We start from the raw sequence: 16628 nt of genomic DNA on the forward strand, positions 1-16628 counted from the left end.
AATGGTGGCAAGTGATGTGGCAAGTGACAATCTGCAAATGGTGGCAGGTGACGTGGCAAGTGACAATCTGCAAATGGTGGCAAGTGACAATCTGCAAATGGTGGCAAGTGACAATTTGCAAATGGTGGCAGGTGGCGTGGCAAGTGACAATCTGCAAATGGTGGCAAGTGACAATCTGCTAATGGTGGCAAGTGATGTGGCAAGTGACAATCTGCTAATGGTGGCAAGTGATGTGGCAAGTGACGTGGCAAGTGACAATTGGCAAGTGATGTGGAAAGTGACAATCTGCAAATGGTGGCAGGTGAAGTGGCAAGTGACAATCTGCAAATGGTGGCAGGTGACGTGGCAAGTGGCAATCTGCAAAATGGTGGCAAATGATGTGGCAATTGACAATCTGCAAATGGTGGCAAGTGACGTGGCAAGTGAAAATCTGCAAATGGTGGCAAGTGATGTGGCAAGTGACAATCTGCAAATGGTGGCAGGTGACGTGGCAAGTAACAATCTGCAAATGGTGGCAAGTGACAATCTGCAAATGGTGGCAAGTGACAATTTGCAAATGGTGGCAAGTGACATGGCAAGTGACAATCTGCAAATGGTGGCAGGTGACGTGGCAAGTGACACGCTCAGGGCTCCCACTGATTCTGCATTATGGTGAGTTGAACCACTTCATTATATATTACAATGTAACAATGCGGTTCGATCACCCTGACACCATATCAACCATGGTGCCATGATGATTGAAACGCCAACACCAGCCTTCCTTTGCCCATGAAAAATTACCACCGGCGTGCCCCCCAGGTTGGTGACCGCTGCTATGGGCTCTAGCCCCAGATCTTTTGCAGACCTAGCAACGCCCCTGCCTACCAATATATAATAGTGTTTTAATGTATGCCCAGCCATATTTTCTCATGGCATAAACTAATTCTTCTTTATTATTTGCAGTGCCACAAAATAGTTGTGCTTTCCTGGTCCTTCTCACATTATAAGTCCATGACTTGTTGAAAACAATGCTCTCCCTGTGTGGCTGATATCCTAATCCACAGTTAAGGGTTCTATGGGCTGCCATTGCTGAACTAGCCTGATTAAAATGCCGGTTTCCTGGCTGTCATGTTGATGATTTGGCTTCAGTCAGCAACTAGGAACAGATATAGATATCAGGATCTCTGACTTTTCTCCAGTTATAATTTCCTGCATGCTTGTTCCAGGTCAGAGATTCAGAAACCAGCACTTTGAAAATGATCACCGGTGTCAGTCCCCATAATATTCTCATGTCTGGTGTACTTTAATCAGCAAATAAAACTACTGATCCACTAAGAGCGCCATCTAATGACAAATCTACACATTTATCTACATATAATAAAATAATAAAAACATGACAGAGCAAAGCATACACTGACAAAAACCCATAATATATGCCCACCAAGCACATACTGTACATTATCTCTAATGACCAAATTGGCATTGCAAAGGAAAGAAAATAAAGAAAGTCTTACTCAGATTTCTGTACACGGTGGTATTACATTCACATATTCCTAATGAGTTACAATATTCATCTGTAGCACATTCCGGGTCACAGAAAAGAGAAGCTGAAGAAGACAAAACAGAAAAGTATCTCATAAATGACAAATCCTAAATGGTCAGACTCAGAAAGTTCACTCCGAACTGATATGAAAATACTTACTTGAGCAACAGGACTCATTTTTATTGTGAAATAGGCCTTCTGGACAGCAGGATCTGAACACAGAGTTAGTGCAATCAATACCTGGAGTTGGGACACAGGTCACAGAGCGATTACTACTACATGAACATCCATTGTCAGAAGTACAGTCCCCAGAACACGAGGAAGAGTCACAAAATGTCAGATCCGCGTACGTAGCTGGGAAGAGAAGAAAAAGAAGATGTCAGAAATCAGGAGCTTTTGTAGTCAGTTTTCACATCAAGTCATATGAATAAAAAACATCTGCAATATCTTTAGAACTGCAAAAAGTATTTGTAAAACTGGCCATAAACATTTGCAAACAGTTGAAAAAAAATAAAAAAAACTGTTGAGAAAAAAAAAAGTATTAACCCCTTGGTGACTGCAATGACCTTTTAGTCCTAATGTAAAAGGTCCCTTTACCATAAGAACTTTCTGGTTTGCTTTTCTGATTGGAGTTTTCTGGCAGAAACAACGCAAAACTCTCCTAAACTCTGTACAAAATAATGCTCTATATTGAAGTTTTTTCTGCCAGGGAAACTGACGTTGATTTAACCCCAGTGTGCATGGAGCCTTCTAGCTGAGAACTAGGAATGTGCATATAAACCATTACTTTTAGGTGTCCAAAATGCTGTGCAGAACAGAGAGCCGAGAATGAATCTTAAAATGGATCTTCACCTAAAAAGGGACGTTCCACCTATTGTCCCCCCCCCCCTCTTTTGGAGTTTTTTTTTTGTTGTTTTTAGGGAGCAGGTACCTGCTTCTACTTCTACTGGAATTGCCTAAGCAATACCAGCAGAAATCCCCCTCCTCCCCCCACAACCTCCTGGAACACATACCAGGTCCTGGGAGGCTGCAGGTCCATTCACAAAGTGCAGTGTGATGTGCGCATGTGCAGTGGGGAGTAAGGATGAGCTCCGGCGTGTTCGCATGCTGCACGTGCCGATCCCGCCAGGAAGTCGGCACGGCGCAGCGCTAATCACAGGCAGTGAGACATTTCCCGAGCTCTGCAGCCACACATCGGGAAATGTCTCACTGCCTGTGATTAGCGCTGCGCCGTGCCGACTTCCTGGCGGGATCGGCACGTGCAGCATGCGAACACGCCGGAGCTCATCCTTAGTGGGGAGCCTGCTGTGAGGCAGCAAGGAGTCAGGCGGCTTCCCACAGTAAACATACTGGCACCAGGATCCCAAAGACCAGAGAAGAACAAACCCGGGTGAGTACAGCGCTGGATCCTTGGACATGTAAGTGTCCTTTTATTAAAAGTCAGTAGCTACAGTATTTGTAGCTGCTTACACTTCCATTTTTTTCAGACTTAAAGTGGATGTAAATCCTCACATATATTTGTATCAGAAAAGGGATGGCGACTCGGATGCTCTTGAATAAAAGTCCTTTATTGGGTTACATGGGTACATGAGTACAGGCTACACTGACGTGTTTAGGCTAAGGAGCCTTCATCAAAGCAAATCCTCACATATACCCAGTGAAGTGAACAGCCTCAGATGCATAGGCGTGCGCAGCCTATTACATTAGGGTATTCAATCCAAAGCTCAAACACACATGTGTGTGTGTGTGTGTGTGTATATATATATATATATATATATATATATATATATATATATATATATATATATATATATATATATATACACACACATGCACGCTTTTAGAAATAAATACATGTAAACAAACATTTTAAAATGTATTAAAACATGTTTTAAATAAATAAGCACTTATCAATGTAAAAAAATATTTTTTTTTTTTTTACATTTATTAAAACATTTAATTGTTCACACTAGCATTTGAGGTGCAGTAAAACCCCGCTGTTGAGCTGTGCTTTTACTGCCATGTTTTAGCTGTAGAGACAGCAGCTGGGCATGTTCACATGCCGCGGCTGCAATTATACCCCCTGTTGCTTTCAGCAGGTATAGCACCCACTGACTGTGACCCATTTGAATGAAAGGCGGCACTCTGCAAGCAGCCCACAACTGTGTGCAGCATGCAGTTCAAAGGGTTAAAGCAGTTTGGGTGGAGCTGATACAACGTCTCATCACCACCTCTCAAATGCTCTCTGCATGCGTAGGAGAGCCGAGGTCCATGAACCCAGAAGGAAGGCTAGGGAAGGAGGTAAGCCCTGTTAGAGTGCTTCTTTCTAAGGCAAGCATTTCATAATGTGCTAGTATGTGATGCATACTAGCACATTATGCAATTGCTTTCCAGGGGAACGTTTTTTTTTTTTTTAACTGCCATGGTTTACATCTGCTTTAAGTTGGTACATGTGCACAGGTTTTTTTGTTCAGTTTGCTAGTGACAGGTTCTTGCATCTATACAAGCGATGTGGATGCAAGGATCCCTTTTGCGGAGACATTGTATTCTGACAGCGGGGAATCTCCACTGTCAGTATACACTGATTAGTGCTGTAGCTGATTTGCTGCAAGCTGCTAATTGAACAAGGTTTCAGGCTGGGTTCACACTTATGCAAATTGGATGCGGATTTCCCCACATCAAATTTGCATGGTAGGAGATTGTGACCAGCTCTCTATGGAGCCGGTTTACATATCTCTGCTGCGGCTCTGGTGCAAATTGCACAGGGGTCCTGTGCATCTTTTGGTCCGTTTCAGGTCCGAATTCAGCCCAAAAATTCAGGCTGAAATCGGACCTGGAACGGTGAATGGAGATGCACCAGACTCCTGCTGTGAGCCACATGCGACAATAGTGTGAACCCAGCCTTAAGCAGTCCTGTTTAAGAGAAGCTGATCTAATGATTGGCTTCTGTCTTACAGGGATACATTGAAATGTAGCCAGTTCCTGCTGAACTGGACAAATCTCAATCTATGTGTACCCAGCTTTGCTTTCCCCACCAGGCTTCCTCCACTGCTGTGACTTGTCCCCTTCAGCTCCTATGTAAATTACTGGTTGTGGTCACACTCCAGCCTCGCCATCATACTGTACAGGGTTAATGTCCCTACCCTGTATGGTATGAGATGATGTCAAGGCTTTGGGTGTGAAGGAAGGCAGCTTAGAATCAGGTAAGACCACTTTCACACTGAGACGCTTTACAGGCGTTTTAGCGCTAAAAATAGCACCTGTAAAGCGCCGCTCCTGTCTCTCCAGTGTGAAAGCCCTAATGCTTTCACACTGAAGCGGTGTGCTGGCAGGACGTTAGAAAAAATCCTGCAGGCAACATCTTTGGGGCGATTTAGGAGTGGTGAATACACCCAGGCCCGGACTGGCCATAGGGCAGACCGGGCATTTGCCCTGTGGGCCGGGGCCGCCCGTTCCGTGGCCTGTTAATGATCAGGCCGCACAGTGGGAGGTAAGCGTTGACCGCGGCCTAGACAGGGTTAACGCAGGCCACAGCCGCCGCTCGCTTACCGCTATGCGGCCGTGCCTATGTTTTTGGCGGAACTAGCGGATGCATGGGCTGAGCTGTGTGTCTCTCACACACAGCTCAGCCTCAGAGCCGTGCTGACCGTTCCGCTCTAGGCTCCTACGGACTGCTCCTCCTCCTCCAGCCATAGGTGTCTGCACAGTGGGGTAAGGGGGGAGCTGCGGGCTGCTGACAGGATGCCCCCCCTCTCATGTCGGCAGCATGGGAGAGAAGAAAGCTTCCTGCTTGTTCTTCCCTCCCAATTGGCCACAGCGGAGGGCCAATCAGAAAAAAACTAGTGAGGCATCATGGGAAATGTAGTCCTAGAGATAGGAGGCCCAATTGATCTCAGCAGGGAGATGGCTACAGCACCAGCAGAGAGCCATGAGAGCCATGGTGTACCCGCACCACCAGAGCGCCACGCTGTACCCACACCACCAGAGAGCCATGAGAGCCATGCTGTACCTGCACCACCAGAGAGCCACGCTGTACCCGCACCACCAGAGCGCCACGCTGTACCCGCACCACCAGGGAGAGTCATGAGAGCCGCGCTGTATCCACACCACCAGAGAGAGAGAGCCACGCTGTAACCGCACCACCAGAGAGAGAGAGCCACGCTGTACCGCACCACCAGAGAGAGAGAGCCACGCTGTGCCCGCACCACCAGAGAGAGCCATGCTGTACCATACCGCCAGAGAGAGAGATCCACGCTGTGCCCGTACCACTAGAGAGAGAGCCATGCTGTACCACACCACCAGAGAGAGAGAGCCACACTGTACCCGCAATACCAGAGAGAGAGAGAGCCACGCTGTACCTGCACCACCAGAGAGCCACGCTGTACCCACACCACCAGGGAGCAACAAGAGCCATCCTGTACCATACCACGAGAGAGAGCCTCACTGTACCGCACCACCAGAGAGAGCCACGCTGTACCGCACCACCAGAAGGAGGGCACCATGCTGTCCAGGACCACCAGAGAGAGCAGGTCAGTGTCACTGGGCAGTGTGGGCACAATAGGAGACAGACAGTACTAGCATTGTATGGCCACAAGAGGACCGGGACACTGTAATATAAAGGGGACTGCAATTACAGTGCCCCTTTACAGTGCAGTTCCCTTTATATCACAGTGTCCCTGCACATTACAGTGTGGATACTAGCCACCCCCGCAAATGTCTACCGACCCCCCCCCCCCGGTCTCTGGAAAAGTTGGCTGCTCAGTCTAAAGTGACCGGGCCTATTTTTTGTCCCAGTCCGGGCCTGAATACACCGCTCCCAAAATGCCCCTGCCATTGGAATCAATAGCCAACGCTGCTGAAGCGCCTGCAAAGTGATTAGGCCGCGGCTCTTTTAAACCTTTTTTGGCCGCTAGAGGGGGTTAAAAGCGCCACTAAAACCAGCGGCGCTTTACCGCTAACATGACCAGCGCCTCAGTGTGAAAGTGCCCTATGTGAAAAAGGATATCCCCCCCACTGCATAGATGAATATTCACTTTCCTTTTTTGATAGGACTTCTGAGGTGCTACATAAATGTATTTCACATATATATAGTATATCTTATTAAAAAAGAAGGATTTTAATAAGATACAGCGTGAATGTTGAATACATCTATGTAACAGAAGTCCAAGTATTTCTTATCCTATTCAAGAAAGTTACTTTCCTTTTAGTAAATCGTCCCTGCAAGGTGCAGGGCAGGTGTACAGCACAGCATTGTATAGAACAGGGGTCTCAAACTGGCAGCTCTCCAGCTGTTGCAGAACTACAAGCCCCATGAGGCATTGCAAGGCTGACAGTTACAAGCATGACTCCCACAGGCAGAGGATGATGGGACTTGTACTTCCGCAAGAGCTAGAGGGCTGCTAGTTTGAGACCCCTGGTATAGAAGGAGAAGGTCAGGACTCGCATGTGGAGAAGATTCAGGCTGCCATCCATCCTCTGAGATATTCAGTCGGCCCCAGGGAGAGCTGTGCTGGGACTGCACTGTGATCATCTCTTCCTGCTCTGCCCACCTGTACTGAAGCTGTGAAAGCCCCAACTTGTCTAGAGGAGAGACAGTCTTCCCTTTTCAAGCTTTTTGTGGCAATACGAAGCATAGGATGTGGTGGGCTCTGGTAACCCAATCACTCCTGTCAGTACCGCAGCCACCAGCTGTGGAGTAAGCAGTCAGGAGTTATCCGATGCTGCCTCTAAAGTCTCGGCTACAGCATCTCAGCATCTCAACTGAGAGCTGGCGGTGGAGTGATATGCAGCTGTCAGGGATGCCTGACTACCTACTCCGCAGCCAGTAGCTGCAGTTCTCCCAGGAATTTGGCATCCAACTGAGAGAGTCCCACTCGCAGCACTACAGGTTAGCAGGGGTGCCAAAATGGAGTTATCTCAAACACATTCTGACCCTGGGGTGTGCCTGGGCATTAGGGTGTGCCCAGGCACACCGGCATACCCCATGCACACGCCTATGCTCAGATGATACACAGAGATGAAAGAAAATCCACCTACATAAGTTTTACATGTATATCTGCTGTCTTTAGCTTTACATACTGTTCAGAAAGTGCACGTCCTGTTAGAATTTTCTCTTCCCGAATCACCTGTGGGTGTGGATTCTTGCCATACACTGAGGCAGCTGATTGGAGGAAAAGCACACAGCCCCTCTCCTCATAGGCAGATACTTGCAGAGCTGTTCTGTGAATTGACCAGCTGCCTGCTAATCTATTTATAGCGTCCTCCCTGACACAAAATTCAGCCTGGTTTTATCACCGTTGACAGAAAACTTGTCAGAAGTTATCATGCTGTGATAACAGAAGAACTGAGCAGGAAAAAGCCACAGGTCTTAGAGCTTTGAAGAGAGATAAGAAAACGCTGCAGATATATGTGCAGTACCCAAATTTCATGAATGGAGTTTACAACCACTTTAACCATTTGCTGCCCGCCATATAGCAAAATGACGGCGGCAAAGTGGTTTCAATATCCTGACCGAACATCATATGGCGTCGCCAGGATATTAAGCTGCTGCGCGCCCCTGGGGTTGCGGTGGTTGCGGTGTGTCAGTCTGACACACCACAGCTCCTATCTAGGTAAAGAGTCTCTGACAAACTCTTTACCAGATGATCAGCCGTGTCCAATCACGGCTGATCACAATGTAAACAGGAAGAGCTGTTGATCGGCTTTTCCTCACGTCTGTCAGACGCAAGTAGAGGAGAGCCGATCGGCTGCTCCGCTGACAGGGGGGGTCTGTGCTGATCGATTATCAGTGCAGCCCCCCTGAGGATGCCCACACTGGACCACCAGGGACGCCACCAGGACGACCAGGGATGTTACCACCAAGTGTGCCACCCTAGACCACCAGGGATGCCAATCAGTGCCCACAATGGGCATCACTGATTGGCAGGCATTATTGTTTGGCACTGATCCATCAGTAACATTTATTATTGTACATCAGTGCCCATCCGTGCCGCCTATCAGTGCCCATCCAGGCCACCTTTCAGTGCCACCTATGTGTACCCATCAATGCTGCATATCAGTGCCACCTATTAGTGCCGCATATTAGTGCCACCTCATTGGTGGCACCTCATTGGTGCCCATCAGTGCCACCTCATCAGTGCCCGTCAGTGCAGCCCAATCAGTGCCCATCAGTGAAGGAGAAAACTTACTTATTTACAAAGTTTTGTAACAGAAACAAAAAAAACATTTTTTTTTTTCAAAATTTTCGGTCTTTTTTTTCTTTGTTTAGCAGAAAATAAAAATCCCAAAGGTGGTCAAATACCACCAAAAGAAAGCTCTATTTGTGGGAACAAAATGATAAAAATGTAGTTTAGGTACAGTGTAGCATGACCGCGCAATTGTCATTTAAAGTGCGATAGCATTGAAAGCTGAAAATTGGTCTGGACAGGAAGGTGTATAAGTGCCCGTTATTGAAGTGGTTAGGAACCTCTTTAAAGTGGAGTTCCACCCACTTACAACTCTTCAGCATCCCTCACTAAACTGTGCACTGTAAACAAATTGGATATTTTTTAAAATTTTTTTCTCATCACCTACTGTATATCTGCTGTATTCATTTTTCACTTCCTCCTCCCTGGTCGTGGCCCATCGCATCATTTCCTGTTTGCAATGCCTTCTGGGAAGGGGCGGCAACTTCCTCTGAAACTGCCGTTACTCTGAAAACCTGACCTGAAACCTATTACACTGCTTGTGCTGCACTGAGCATGTGCGAGATCTGCAAGGATGAGATCCAGGAAGAAATACAGTCTGGCTTCAGATGCCCAACACTTAAGATGGCCACGGCCTGCTGTAAGTTTATAAAATAACAAACTACTGCTATAAACTAACAAAACAGACCTTAGTTTACAGACTAACTTTACTAGAATACATTAAGCTTGTATATTATAGGGGTATTTTTATTTAAAAAGTATAATTTCGGCCGGAACACCACTTTAAGTTTATAACACTGTCTATTTTATATAGACAGTTTTTTTTTGGATGCGCATACACTTTAACCACTTCAGCCCCGGAAGGATTTACCCCCTTAATGACCAGGTAATTTTTTTGCGATATGGCACTGCGTCAATTTTACTGACAATTGCGTGGTCATGTGATGTTGTACCCAAACAAAATTTATCTCTGTTTTTCCCACAAATAGATCTTTCTTTTGGTGGTATTTGATCACCTCTGCGGTTTTTATTTTTTGCGCTATAAACAAAAAAAAGACCGCCAATTTTGAAAAAAAAAATATTTTTTACTTTCTGCTATAATAAATATCCCCCCAAAAAATGTAAAAACACAAATTTCTTTATCAGTTTAGGTTAATATGTATTCTTATACATATTTTTGGTAACAAAAAATACCAATAAGCGTATATTGATTGGTTTGCGCAAAAGTTATAGCGTCTACAAAATAGGGGGTAGATTTATGGCATTGTTTTGGTTTTTTTTTTTTTTTTTTTTCATTTTTTTTTTTTTTTTTTTACTGGTAATGGCGGTGATCAGTGGTTTTTAGTGGGACTGCGACAATGCGGCGGACAGATCGTACACTTTTTTTGGGACCAGTGACATTTATACAGCGATCAGTGCTATAAAAATGCACTGATTACTGTATAAATTACACTGGCAGGGAAGGGATTAACACTAGGGGGCAATCAAGGGGTTAAATGTGTTCCCTGGGAGGTGTTTCTAACTGTGGGGGAGTGAACTGACAGGGAGTACAGAGAGATTGCTGTTCCTAATCGCTAGGAACAGACGATCACTCTGTACTCTCCTGATTTGTTTACATTGACAGATTCCCGTTTTGGCTCTCTGTGGAGCAAACGCGGTGGCCGGCAGACATCGTGGCCGCTGGCCACACGCATCGGCTCCAGCGACATGCCTCACTGTATCTATTGCACGAAGCGACGTACACTGACAGCGATTCGCGCAATAGAGCCGACTTGCCGCAGTATAACTACAGTGGCTGGTTGGCAAGTGGTTCATTTCACTGATATCTCCTATCACCTATCCCTAACACTTATCAGATTCACACGGCAAACTGCTCAGATCCACCTGTCCGTTTTTCAGGCAGATCCGAGTGGGCCATCCATTGACTCCTATGGGCAGGCGGATGTAAGAGGAGACGCTAAAATCAGACGTATGGCGATACGTTCGCCATCCGTCTGGGCGGATCGGATGAGATCTGATAAAAAAGGACATGCTGTCCGTTTTTGGCCCCTCCCCGCTCAGTGAGCAGAGACGGACCTGTCATCCGCCGGCACAGCAGAGATCAACGGAGAGATCTTCTGCTGAGCTGGCAGACTCCGCTGAAATGGATCCGCCTCGTGTGAATGAAGCATTAATCTGTCCCTCAACCTTGACTATCCTAAATAAAATGGGCTGCCAGAAAGGCAAAGTCTCTTTTATTACAGGTGTGTAACTTTTTTTTTTTTTTTTTAGCAGTGACCCTGTTCTGACACTTTAAGCCCCTGACCACTGATCCTAATACTATTTGTACTTTAACCCCTTCCTGCCTCCTCAGATGAGCAGTTACATGTGAACAGTGGAGGCACCAGCCATTGATTTGTACAGAGTAAACATTCGACAGTTGCAGCTGGAAGGCAGCATTTATAACCACAGGCAAGAATCTACTGATTCTTGCTGGCGGCTGCCCCTGGCCACTGCTCTTCAGCTGTTAGGCTCCAGGCACACCTGATTCCGCCCACAATTTCAAATTGCTGCTAAACACGGGACGCGTTTGCGATGCCATTTACTTTTTAATGGAACCCCAATCGTGCCTAGATCTTGCCATTATTGTCACGCGCTAAATCGTGCTGCAAACGCAACACGTGACGCTTGTCGCTCAAAAAGGAACATGAGCTTCTTTTGGGTGACAGCGTTGCGCTTTTTGTAATTTGCCGCAATTGCAGTGCGATTTACCGTGTGACAATCGTGGCAAAATCGTGTCGCGATTGGGGTGCCGTTAATGGTATCGCAAACGTGTCCCTTGTTTTGCAGCGATTAGAAATTGCGGCAATTTAGGTGTGAATGGAGCCTAACAGACAGTGCACTTGTGACATCCAGGATTGGTGCATATGGTAAAGAAATTACATCCTGTATCATTTTGGGTGAAAAGAAACAAAAGAACCTGAGATTTATCTGCAAATATCTGTAATTTTCAAAGGAGACATTGGGGTTGATTTACCAAAGCTGGAGAGTGCAAAATCTGGTGCAGCTGTGCAGGGTAGCCAATCAGCTTCAAACTTCAACTTGTTCATTTAAGCATTGGCAAAAAACCTGGAAGCTGATTGGTTCCTACGATTTTGCACACTCCACTTTTAGTTAACCCCATTGTGTGAGGCGCTGTTTTAAAGGCTGTCCATACATGGTTCATTTTTTATTTTTTTTTAATTCAACCAGTGGGTTGAAGAAAAAAACTAACATATTCCTCCATCTACACAAATGGGTGGATGGAGCAGTCCTCTCTGCTGGGACATCGTGTTCTGACAGCACAACCCGCCACTGTCTGAATACACTGATTTGCAGTTGATTGGCTGTAGCAGCTGATCAATGAAAAATTTCCCAATGTGCCCTTCAGACTTTTGAGTAGGGAGTCACACACTGATTGATGATCCTGCTGACCGGTCCTGCTGAACAGGCAGAATTTCGATCATTGTAAGGATAACTTAAAGATTGAGCATTGATTTATGGTTGTTCATTTTCTAGGATATGAGATTGCTTGATTTAGCTGGCTAAGACCTTGACGGCCATTAATTGTTGGAATTAAAATTGGAATTGTGATAAACAATGATGGTTGGGCGAGAATGGAGGTGATCGCTTATGTAAAAGTATTGTTTTTATCATATGCATATTTGAGACATCTGGGGAGAAGGGGTAGCAATCTAGTGACTCCTGTTGTGTTTGCGTTGAGTATTTGCACTTTAAGCTGGCCACAGATGGTTCAATGGTCTCCGCTGAACCAGCCGAGATTCAAACCATTTATGAGCAGGCTGAATGTACCCATCCATCGATCGACCTGGGTACAACCAGCATGACGGATTCTTGGCATGCAAATTTTGTCAGCCGCAATAGCCACTAGAAATTAGGGATGAGCCCGATGTTCGAGTCGAACATCGGGTGTTTGCCTGTTCGTCGAACAGCGAACATGATGCGGTGTTCACGGTAAATTCGAAAGCCATGGGACACTAACATGAAAAACAAAAGTGCTAATTTTAAAGGCTTATATGCAAGTTATTGCCATAAAAAGTGTATGGGGACCTGTCACGTGATGTCAGAAGGGGGCAGGGCCCCCCATTTATGTCACCGGGTGGCCCTGCCCTCAGCTATATAACAGCTGTCATTGCGAAGAGGCTTCAGTCAGCAGGAACCTCCCATGGAGGTGGAGTTGTTGCGTTTTGTTATCTTCTCGGGTTGTCGGACGCTGTTATCGAAGATGAATGGGCATCGCGGGACAGTTTTATTTTTTTTTAATAAAGGACACCAAATTGTACTGTCATTTTTAACATTTTGACACTTTTTGGTGAATGAGTAGGGGTACATCGTACCCGATACCCATTCACATAGTGGGAGTGGGATCTGGGGGTCCCCTTGTTAAAGGGGGCTTCCAGATTCCGATAAGCCCCCCCCACCTGCAGACCCCCACAACTACCGGGCAAGGGTTGTGGGGAGGAGGCCCTTGTCACCATCAACATAGGGACAAGGTGCTTTGGGGTGACCCCAAAGCATCCTCCCCATGTTGAGGACATGTGGCCTGGTACGGTTCAGGAGGGGGGGTGCTCTCTCCTCCCCCCCCCCCCCCCCCCCCCCCTTTTCCTGCGGCCTGCCTGGTATGGATTTGGGGGGGGGACCCCTACGCCATTTTTTTCAATGATTTTTATCTATATTACCGGGATCTGACAATTAATTACAGCTGCGAGCAGTTTTAAATTACTTTTTTTCCTTTAGAAATGCCATTTTGCTGAGGTACTGTTTTAAACACGGGAAAAATGCGCCACTTTACAGGCATACTAAGGACACCGCCTAGGCATGATATTTAAAGGAATATTTCATTTTTTGATTTACTTTATTAAATCATTATTAAAATTATTGCTCCTGAAAAAACGGCCATTTTTAAAACCTTTTTTGCATTGATACATGTTCCCTGGGGCAGGACCCAGGTCCTCAAACACTTTTTATGGCAATAACTTGCATATAAGCCTTCAAAATTAGCACTTTTGATTTTCATGTACATGTCCCATAGACTGTAACGGTGTTCGCTTGTTCGTACAAATTTTTTGCCTGTTCGCATGTTCTGGTATGAACCGCACTGGGGGGTGTTCAGCTCATCCCTACTAGCAATAATCATAATGCCCCCCCCCCAGCTGAAAACACTGACTGAGGGAGGCCCGGAATGATAATGGAAGTATGGAATGGTAATGAAGGTCTGGGCATGACAAGGTGGCACAGGAGACAACTGAGGGTTAAAAGTAAAGGGAAGTAAGAGGGAGGGGATTGAAGTTAACTTAGGGGGTGGAGAGATATAAAAGGAATAGGCGGGGTTTAAGCAGGAGTAGTGTGAGGAGACAAAGGGGAAGTTGCACAGTGGGAGAGAAGCAGTTTTCAGCAGCATGGCAGACATAGATATGATCCTAGCACGGCTGCGGATGGCGGAGGCCACGAGGGGACAGGACTGGCTACAGGCAGAGGTAGCAACATTGCTTTTAGATGAAGCGGGGGGGGTTCGGCGCGGGGGGGAAGCGACGCCACACGCCAGGCGGTCTCGGCCGCCTGAGCGTTTTTCACCAGGCCCCTCATCCAGAACAGCTCGCCCTAATAGGAGCCCGGGAACGGACCCGTCGGCTCCCCCAGCAAAACGGGTGGCCGCCGCCACCCCTGGGGGGACTGGGCGGAATCCTCCACAACGGCGGAGCGCGGGGGGGCGGGGCTTCGGGCCGTAATGGCGCCCGAGCATCGCCACCCAGAAGACAGGACAGCAACAGAACGGTCCCCCCCGCAGCACAGGCATCTGCTAGGGGGGAGATCCAACGGGGGAGGAGCGGGGGCACGGCTGGAGGCCAGCTACCTGACGCTGCTGGCAGCCCTTCTGCAGCTAGGAGTGGAGGAGAGCCAGGAGAAGAGAGAAGGAGAGGTCGAGGAGCCAGCAGTGGGGGACAGCAGAGCACGGCAGCAGGTGGTCGCAGGGAGAGGGGGAGAACAGCCACAAGATGGGAATCAGCAGCCTTCACCTGGGAGGTTACTCACGCCGATGCTCCAGGCCACGGAGGTACGGTCAGAAGGAGAGTTGTCGGGTTCGGATGAGGACGTGCGCCATCTGGAGGGTCCAGTGCAGCGGCGATGGGGAGCAGACCCAGTCAGCCTGGTGAGTCATATGTTTTACCTGATCCTGTTATCAATGCTGAGGGTGGTAATTGGTTAGATAGGGGTGATGGGGGGGACACGAGGGCTCCTGGGGGAGCTGTAGGGGCCACGGCGGGGGGACCGCCTGGCTTAGGGGGGGACGGGCGTTCAGCCTGTCGCCTCCGGGACAGGGGGACCATTGCAGGAATTACTAGGAGGATTAAGGGATTTGGTTCAGCGATTTTGCAACCACCCAGACGGCGCCGGTAATAGTGGCACCGTGGGTTGGAGGGCAGGTGGAGAAGTCGGGTGTTGGGGGGGACCACGGGGACAGGGGGTGAGGCTGTCGCCAACTCAGACGCAGGGGTGTCGGGAAACGCCACCACGGGGGAATCTGCGGTGGTGGTCAGGAAGGATGTGGTCAGGATAGCGGATGCGGCGAAATGCGAAGTGTATGTCTGCTATGAGGGCCCGCTGGGAGCACATTTAAAACAAGAAGTGCGGGAGAAAATAGTAAAAGGTGAGTATGTGGAAATTTTCTCCTTGTTACCGTTAGAGAAGTTCAACTTAGACAGGGTAAAACCGGACGATTCCAAAAAAGAGGATGAGAAGCGGAGGTATCGTTTGATCCCTAGGACTTTTGGTAATTGGTTATAGGCATTCGCCATTATGGCGAGTTTAATTGGCGAAAAGAACCCGGAGCATTGCTCGGCGTTGTTTTGCTACATGGATGCCATAGGGGAGGCGCATAGGGTGTATGGGGGCACTGCGTGGCTTCGGTACGATGAGCAATTTAGGCAATGTAGGGCGGTGAGGCCGGCTCTTAGGTGGGACCATAAGGATATCAGCTTATGGATGCGTTTGATGTCTTCCGCCAGGGTACCAAACCAGCCTTTTCATGGGGGGGCTGGGGGATCGTCTACCTCTGGACTTCCGGCCGGGAAAAAATTTGGGGTGTGCTGGCAGTTTAACGAAGGATCCTGCAAGTTTGGGGGATCCTGTCGTTTTAAACACGAATGTTCAGGATGTGGGGGGAACCACGCTTTGTCACGCTGCTTCAAAAAAGGAAAGAAGCCAGGGGACCCTGCTCAGAAGAGGGATAACGCCGGTGATGGAGGTAAGGATGCGGCCTTTCTTAAATAGGTACCCGGACAGAGAGGCAGCAAGGGTGTTGGGGGAGGGTTTTTCAGTGGGTTTCAGAATTCCATGCTCTCTGGCAACTATACCATCGATGGCCAAGAATTTACGGTCTGCATTGCAGAATCCTGGGGTGGTTTCAGAGAAACTGGCCAAGGAGGTTGCGTTGGGGCGCATGAGTGGGCCTTTTGCAACTAAGCCATTACAGGATTTGGTAGTGTCACCGTTGGGAGTGGTGCCTAAGAAGGAACCGAACAAGTTTCGCCTTATTCACCACCTCTCGTTTCCAAAAGGGGCATCTGTGAACGATGGTATCAATCCTGAAGATTGTACAGTGTCGTACACATCGTTCGATGCAGCAGTGGGATGGGTGAGGCATTATGGTCAGGGGGCACTCATGGCAAAATCAGACATTGAGGCGGCATTCCGTTTGCTTCCAGTACATCCGGACAGCTTTTGGCTGTTGGGTTGTTGTTGGCAGGGAGAATTTTACGTCGATCGGTGTCTGCCAATGGGTTGCTCTATATCTTGTGCCAAGTTTGAATTGTTTAGCTTGTTTCTCGAATGGGTGATTAGGGATGTGTCGGGGATGGATTCCGTGATACATTACCTTGATG

At 47.7% G+C, this 16628-nt stretch overlaps 2 protein-coding genes across 2 annotated transcripts in view; one reads left to right on the forward strand and one right to left on the reverse strand.

Annotated features, from left to right (window-relative positions):
• Positions 1-16628, reverse strand: part of LOC141128687 (pancreatic secretory granule membrane major glycoprotein GP2-like) — an 80073-nt gene that overhangs the window by 30141 nt on the left and 33304 nt on the right. Inside the window, exons 3-4 of the mRNA XM_073616121.1 lie at positions 1682-1876; positions 1494-1586 (exon numbers count right to left, since the gene is read on the reverse strand). Of these exons, the coding sequence (XP_073472222.1) occupies positions 1494-1586; positions 1682-1876 (288 nt within the window). The remainder of the gene's footprint in view (positions 1-1493; positions 1587-1681; positions 1877-16628) is intronic.
• LOC141128689 (uncharacterized) overlaps positions 2815-16628 on the forward strand; it is a 146874-nt gene continuing 133060 nt past the window's right edge. Inside the window, exon 1 of the mRNA XM_073616124.1 lies at positions 2815-2940. The gene's annotated coding sequence lies outside the window, so the exon portion shown is untranslated. The remainder of the gene's footprint in view (positions 2941-16628) is intronic.

This window comes from Aquarana catesbeiana, linkage group LG02 (genome assembly GCF_042186555.1).
Source record: "Aquarana catesbeiana isolate 2022-GZ linkage group LG02, ASM4218655v1, whole genome shotgun sequence".
Taxonomy (NCBI): Eukaryota; Metazoa; Chordata; class Amphibia; order Anura; family Ranidae; genus Aquarana; species Aquarana catesbeiana.